The sequence below is a fragment of the Phlebotomus papatasi genome, chromosome 1 (assembly GCF_024763615.1).
Source record: "Phlebotomus papatasi isolate M1 chromosome 1, Ppap_2.1, whole genome shotgun sequence".
NCBI lineage: Eukaryota > Metazoa > Arthropoda > Insecta > Diptera > Psychodidae > Phlebotomus > Phlebotomus papatasi.
In genome coordinates, this window is record NC_077222.1 from 82,259,575 (window position 1) to 82,267,701 (window position 8,127).

The 8,127-nt window shown below is 34.6% G+C and overlaps 1 protein-coding gene across 1 annotated transcript; it reads right to left on the reverse strand.

The window, feature by feature from the left end:
• Positions 1 to 322: 322 nt before the first annotated feature.
• LOC129810381 (adrenodoxin-like protein 2, mitochondrial) lies at positions 323 to 4,051 on the reverse strand. Its single transcript, XM_055860816.1, has 2 exons — positions 3,702 to 4,051; positions 323 to 3,542 (listed from the first exon to the last, which is right to left on the reverse strand). Exons 1-2 carry the CDS (start codon positions 3,842 to 3,844, stop codon positions 3,206 to 3,208), a joined length of 480 nt encoding a protein of 159 aa, XP_055716791.1. The 5' UTR covers positions 3,845 to 4,051; the 3' UTR covers positions 323 to 3,205.
• Positions 4,052 to 8,127: the final 4,076 nt, after the last annotated feature.

An 8,127-nucleotide genomic window follows, 5' to 3' on the forward strand; every position in this document is an offset into this window, starting at 1 on the left:
CTCTAAAATACGAGAAAATATTTTCTTCTTTATTTTATCCTTATTAGCAGGCCGTGTCCCTTCTTGTAATATGTACTTTTGCATTCCTTATTAACCAAAGTAATGTTGTACAAAAGGGTTTTTCTCAAATATATCCTGAATTTTGGGACAGCTCAAAAGAATATGAGTCTTCCAGCTCAAAATTTCATCCCAATGTTTTTGTTGTAATATCGACAATTATTCACAATTAAACCAAATAACTGTATTAAAATAAATTATTAAAAGGATTTTCTTGTGAAAATGACTTAACTCGTAAGGAATTTAATAATTTTTACATTAAAAAACCTCTCATTTTCTCTACGTGAATTTTCGCGGCATTTCGAAGAATCCCAACTGGCACCACCAAATTCACCTCGGCTTTTATTTTAACACAGGCCTGGATTAGGGCATCTTTGAAATAGGGTTTTTTTCTCCTATTTTGAAATGAAACAGGAACTTAGACTGGACCTAACCTTGCCATAATTTAGGTCTATAAACTAATTGTGAAAGTAAATTACACTATAAAATGGCTCGGATTTATAAGGAGAAAAAAACCTATTTCAAAGGTGTCCCAATTCAAAGACAACCCACTTATCCCTTACTCATAAAAAAACATAAAAGTTTAAACTTCAAATATGTCCTATTAAGATTTCGATTCGTTTATTATTTTTTACAAAACTGTTTTAACCGTTTAAGGACGATTGGAACACCGGTGTCCCATAAAGAAAATAATTTTTCCTAACTACCTAGAGTTATTTTTTTCTTATGTTTGTACGCAATTGCAAAGTAGAAGGTTGAATGAATCTACGATATTTTTTGCAAGTCTCTAGCTATTTGCTAAATAGTAAATGTTTATGCTTAAAAATGACGATTTTTAAATAGTCATAATGAAAATTAATTTTAATTATTTTTTATACTTACAATTTTTTTTTAATGCAAAACCGTTTTGGGAAAAGAAACTACAATAGGGTAAAATGAGGTAATTTGGAACCATTTACAATTTGGGACATTTGAGATTTTCTCATTGTTTCAGATGAACAAAGAGAAAACAAAGACCGCGAAATAGAAGAAAAAGACGATTAAGAAGAAAAGGAACAGCTTCTATTCCTTTTAAATCTCTAAAACAGTGAGAAAATCTTAAATGTCCCAAATTGTAAATGGTCCCAAATTACCTCATTTTACCCTACTCAAACATAATATTTTTCATTAAAGTGAAAATTATCATTCATTGGTATTGTAAAATACACCGAATCAGGCTCTGTTGGATTTTCTAAGGCTAGATGTAAGACCTTTTACTGATTTTGTTCATTGGTTTCATTTTTATTGCTGATTTTCGGTCCGCGAAAACGGCGAAAACTGTCTCGTCGTTAAAGGGTTAACGGATCAGTAATTTATACACGAAATTGCTCCACCGTCCCCTACCAAAAAGTCAATGGACTATTATATTGCTCTCTTTATAGGCTCTATTGAGTGATAAATGATATAAGTGATTTTTTTTTTATTAGGCCTGCACCCAACTATACCTCAGAAGTTATACTTTTATTTTCCCTTGCAATACAACAATTTGAAAAAAAAAAAACAATCCGAAATTGATTTATGAATTTGCCGCATCCTCTTATATTTTTACTTTTACTCAATGTATGTTAATAAAAAAAGAACAAGCTAGTTGTTGTGTAAATTGAATAATAATTGATATGATGTGTTTTTCTTAAATAACAAATATACTCTAAAGAAATATACCATCATGTTAGCTTGTTGAGAATATCAAATCTTCATGTCACGATTTGCAAAACTTTCTCCGAAATCACCTTAATATTCTTTAAAATTGAGGTCTTTTATCCAGTATAATATCGAGTAATATTGGTCGAATTTTTGGAGACTTTTGTTACACGTGCTTCGCGATTGTTTTTGGAGGTTTTTTTTTGTTACTGTCTTTATGGCAATTTTCCAATTGACCAGAAATTTCATTCATCACAATGAGAGAGAAATATATTGCGTAATTTATTGTTTGTATGTATTCACTTGAACATTTTTTGTAGGTATAGTTTCTTACGTCACACGGTACTTAAACTCTTTTTGCTGCGATGAGCTTTCTCATTGCAGTGTTTAGGAAAAAATAATAGTGTAAATTTCAGGTTGTGAGATAATTTGTACTTATAGTTCATTTTATACGTTTCAATTCTTCAAAATTAGCTCAAGTTTGAATTAAAGAAATAACTGGATGGTAGATGTAGATAGTGCGTACTTTGTAGCTCACAATTTATGTTGAATATGTGATAAATTCCTCTGCATTTCATAGTAAAATTATACGACTGTTTACACAACATCCTAAGACAATTTAAAAATTTTTTTGTTGTCTCATTTGAATGATTTGCAGAAGGTGATAATGAAATCGGAAGGTCAAGTTCTGATAACACGAAATCCTCTTGATCAATCAGCTAATTTTACAAGTCACTCACTTTGATGTCTGGTTTCTAAACTGCATTTTTTTATTTATTTATAATTTAATCTTAAGGAATAATGGAAACAAAGCATTATTCATCACGAGATCAAATATTTAATTCCACTAAATATTTCAGTGCTTTTTGCGTTTCCTGATTGGCTGGAGCTTTGAAAGCTTTCAAGCTCCAGCCAATCAGAGAACGCGTTGGTCTAAAATATTTTATAGCATAGAATTTTTCATTAAATATCAAAATAAATGCTTAACTCAAGTAACACGGAAACAATGTGCAGAAAACAAAGAGATGAAAAATTTCTGAGTTTATCAGCGACCCTCTCAAAATTGATAACAGAATTAGACAACAAATGCAATGACTTTTAGGAAAGTATTCACTGGTAATCACCAGGTAAGATATTTTTCAGGAGAACTTCCAACAAAGCAGAATCCTTTGCAACGGTGAAAAATACAATATTTTTTGTAATAAAAAATTTTCTATTTCCACATAAAGAATAACTCAAATAAAATTGATTAACAAACAAAAAAAAACTGAAGGTTTTTCTATTAAATAGTTATCTTTCTCCCTTGATAATCCTGGCCCATTTTTTCTTGGGGATTTTGGCTGTGGTTATCCTTTGCAGACAGGAAGTGCATTCATGCACAATTTGGTGCTTGCCGAGAGGTAAGCCTTAGTAAATTTTGTTCTTTTCATCTCCCCCAGGTAATTAGTGAGCGGCATTGGGAGCTGGACTAGCTCCTGGCATCGTTAATTGTGGCTGGAACTTGTACCTCGAGACCATTCATGGACTTTGTAAGAGTGATTTGGCATCCCAGACGAGAGGTGTCCGTCAGGTCATATGCTAAATCCAGCATATCGAGTTCTTCGTCACTCGGTTTTTCGGGTAGTTGATCGAAGTCCTTCTGTTTGAAGATAAGGTGGCACGTGGAACAAGTGAGAGTGCCTTCGCACGCCCCAAAACCCTCCAAATCAATGCTGTTGTTCACCACAGTGTCCAGGAGAGTATCACCAACTTTAGCCTTTGCCTTTATTCGTTCCCCATTTGCCTTGACGAACGTCACATCAACTCTTGATGAATTCAGAGCGTGGAAAATAAAGTAAGAAGAAACAAACATTAAACCATCAAATAAACTCAGGGAGAGAGTTTATGAACTCTAGAGAGACGTTACGTAAACACTGAATCATGGATTCGTCAAAAGAAAGACAAAAAAAGGGCTTGGTACTCACTCTTCCTTGTCCAACTTCGGCAATCCTGTCGACAGGCTCTTTGATGTGGCATCAAGCCGCCTTGGGAATGTAGAACACCGCACAGGTGCTTTCCGGAAGTACCTGGAGATGGTTGAGAGTGTCTGCGGAAGGCGAAGGCTCATTTTGAGGCCACAGAAAATTCACTAAAGGTAAGGGATCACTGCACGGAATGATTATGCTAGGGTGGAGTGAACTGTCTAGCACTACTTGATAAGATATACTGAATTTTGATGGCAATCCCGTGCAAATATCGCGCCTGATGACTCTGGAAACTCTCCCCCAACTCTCTCTTCGTGGAGCAGACGACAGTGACAGCCAGTGGCGCCAACTATAGGCACACGAAGTCAAGGTGAACTCGCAGATGGAAAACCTTTACCAAGCGGACCAAATTTTAGGCTGACTCTTATTTTAAGAGATTTAAAAAACCACTGATAATACTTCTACAGTAGACTCTCGCTTAATCAGCTCTTTTTCAATCGGGTGCAAAATTTTGTTGACAATTTTCGCGTTTGATTTTAAAGCAAATTTGTTCAAATTCGCTGGAGTTCGTCTTATTTTATCGTGATTCTTATATTTGAGCGCTTTGTGTGGAATTTACAATGATTTTGAATTTGATGCCCAAATCTCGATAATTTGGATGACATTTTGCCCCATATGCCCGATTGAGAGAGAGTCTACTGGAAGTTTTTTCTCCTTACAGCCGTGCTCATCATGAACCCGTATAGGGTAAAGTCTCATAATTTTGGACAGTCTGCTTATAAGCATCAATGTTCCAAGTTTGAAGTGCAATATTTTCAATACTAATTGATTTTTTTGTTACTCTCTTTTCAAAAGGGTGGTTTAGAAACTTGGCAAGCTATTTATCGTCTTTTTTCTTACTAAAATTAGTTTTAATACGTTTAAAAATGAATTGGTATGTAGAGGTGAATTTGACTCTTATTTTGGACAATCTTGGTTGTATATTTGGACAGCTAATTCGCCTCAAAAGGATGTTCATTGTTCTCCATTTCAAGAACCAATCTTACTAAGTCCTTTTCCTGTTCATGTAAGGGAACCGTAGAATGTCACACGAAGCCCGGAAACTTTCCATATCATTCATTAAAGTGAATTGACTTCGGTATTCCAAGTCCGTGCGGATTCGCTCTTTACCTGGCTCTTCCGGGAGCTTTTCAAGGCATTTCTCGCTACATCTCTTTTTTAGAGATGATGCTCTTTTCTTTCTCCAGGAATTTATACTACCTAGTCATCACAAAAGCTAAAACTGCACGAAATTTCGAGAGAAAAACACCTATCCAAAATAAGGAGTATCACCTCACTGGTGAATGTCCATTTTTCAAACGAAAAATCTAATTCACAAGGCAAATTAATCTCACTTCAGGTCAAATGTACAAATCACCATTAACGTGAATCAACACAATATTCAATGAATATTTAATAATATCACTGAAAAACAGCGAGGAAAGATTGTTAGTACAGTAGACTCTCGCTAATTCGGCTCTTTTAAGATCGGGATAGTTTTCAATTCGGGCAGCAGTTATATTTGAAGAAAAGTTTGTTGACATTTTTTATGTTTGATCTTGGTAATAAAATGAAGAAAATATGCTTAAATTCGCATTGGCTTGCCTTAGTTAAGATATGATTTTGCATTATTAAGGGATTTTTATGACATTTACAATAAATATGAGTATGTAGACTCAATATGTGTATGCAGATGAATAAAAAGTCGTTGCATTTCAAAAAAAATTGTCGCCCGAATTTATCTAATTCGGGTGACATTTTGATCCCAAATGCCCGAATTTGAGAGAGTGTACTGTAGTTCACCACAGCTAAATAAGACTGAAGTAAACACAAAGTACTGTCATATTTCTCGTAAGCAATTGCTCACACTGAATTTTCAACAAAGCAATATCAACTCAAATTATATTCAAAATTTAACGTATTTAGTGTTAAAATCTTCCAAAAAAAAACAAATATTTAGAATTCATTATTCATCAAATATTGGAATAAAAATTCATAATTTGAATCAATTTATTTTTAGTGTCCAATTTTATCCTCAAAGTGTCCAAATTTAGTTGTCCAAAATTATGAGCCTTTCCCCTATATATTTTTTTTTAGGAACCCACAGTCATCCCGTGGACACAGACGGACATTTGGCCTTATAAGAAAATACCGTTGAATAATTTCTAATAAACAAACAAAAGAAATCTCCTGTGGGCCTTGTGGGTATGCAAATTGCCCAATGTATTCGAAAATTTAAACTTAAACATAAAGAGATGACAAAGCGTCCCAACTTTGCGGAATGCTAGAACTCAGGAGATAGAGCTCTCCGTGAATTAATTTTTCGCATGATCTTTTAGTGCTCACTGGTCTACTATAGATCAAATTCCTTCATAAATCACAAAAGTATTTCAAAATCAAAAAATGGGTAAAGAAACGATCATTTTAGAATATTCTGCCATCAGTTACAAGCATGGACAAACAAAAAATGTAAAGACGAGAAAGATAAGTCATTCTCGGATATCTAACCCGTACCGATTTCAAGACCAGTTAAACTTTGACTTTCGAAAATTCAAATTGATGATTTTTTTAGGTTATAGGTATGTTTGGGCGAAATATTCGACTGGAACATCTTCAAAACATGTCCAAAAATAAAAGAAATCGTAGGAGCCGTTATCGATAATAATCAAAAAGAATATGGTTTTGGAGGGAATGGAGGGGGTGGGGGGAAATAAAAATCATAATAATGTTCCTTGAGCCGACTTATAGGGGGTCTTCCGAAGATCGGAAGTTCGTATCTCTTACCGTTTCTCCTCTATTTGGGTAACAAATTTACGGACAGAAAATAGCATATTTAGAAAAGATTGGTCATTTACGGGTACTTAACCGATTAATTACGGATTGCGACCGATGCAATCAGACTGGAAGGTTCAATACCTTTCCAAAAAATCCAAATTTAATCGAATCGGTTGAAAAATAGAACCTCTAAAGTAGTAAAAACTTTTTTCCTTAGAACGATTGATATAGATTTATTGATATTATCGATTCGATAGTATTGAAAAGTTATCATTCCAACTCAGTTTCTTTCCTAATAAGGATTTTATTAATTTTTAAATATAAACTCAAAAAATTTATAGAAATTGGATTTTTTTTTGCAAATTTTTGAGTAAACTCTTGTTCTTTGCGTTCGAAAAATGGTTTCTTTTATGGCCTCTACACACTAGAGAAATTTATGTTCATATTGATTGAAGAGTTTTTCCTAAACAAGCGTAGGGGTAGGGAATTTGCTTCAATATGGACATATATTTCTCTAGTGTGTAGAAGCCTTTAGGTATGATCCTTCAATTTGGCCTCCCCTCTTACTAAAATTCTGGCTACTCTGCGGACATTGTCACGTGTGATAAAAAGTAATAAAATGCACCGCCTTTGGCCAAAAACTATGGAAATGCGAGGAAACGTTCCTGAACTTGAACTGTCTACAATTCTAGATAGGTAGATTCTTCCAACACCTGATACGACATTGTTAATTGGGTTTTGTCGATACGATTAGTATAATAATAATAATGTTTTCAATGAATTCTTCATATGAAAATTAAAATTTAATGTGATGAAATATTTTAATTCCATCGTGCTCTGTGATTGGCTAGGCGCTAGAACTTTAGAAGCTTTTAATTATAGCTTTAATTAAATATTTAATAACGTGTGTTAAAGTGGTTAAAGCTTATAAAAATGATTTTCTTCACAATGCTAGTAGGGGAACGTGCCCATGCTTGATCCCATTGAAAGCTTCGTAATGACCAAATTTTCTATGTTTCCACAATGTATATGTGACTCATCGCAACCATTTTTTAAAAGTATAGGAAAATGGCCAGTTTTTAAAATATATTGCGGAGTCACGTTTATTGAGAAACATAGGAAAAATTTAGTCATTACGAAGCTTCCAATGGTATCAAGCATGGGCACTTTCCCCTTGGTATCTTATCTAGAATAATTTTGCAAAAGGTGTTTCAGTGTTTTGAGTTAAAAGAAGAGTAGATCACAATGGACCTTTTCCTGCGCTCTCTCTCTCTCTCTCTCTCTCTCTCTCTCTCTCTTACTCTTTTTCTTGGTGTTTTAGGCACAGTCCTCTCCTTAGTACATCCTGACAACGAGGTGAACAAACCGATACCAAGTGTGTGAGCGATAGGGATGCACAACAAGTGCGTGAGCGGGTGGAATTTTGAAAGTTAGACAGGGATAGCGTAAATTGGGGTGCGATAGAGAAGACTATTGCACTTAGACGCCGGCGTCACATACACAGAGAAAGTGGCGAGTGAAAGTGATTCGGGCCGGAGGGTGGATGACTGCGAGGGTGGCCGAAGAAGGGCAGATTCGGCTTGTAGTGAGCTCTCGTCAGGCTCGACGATTC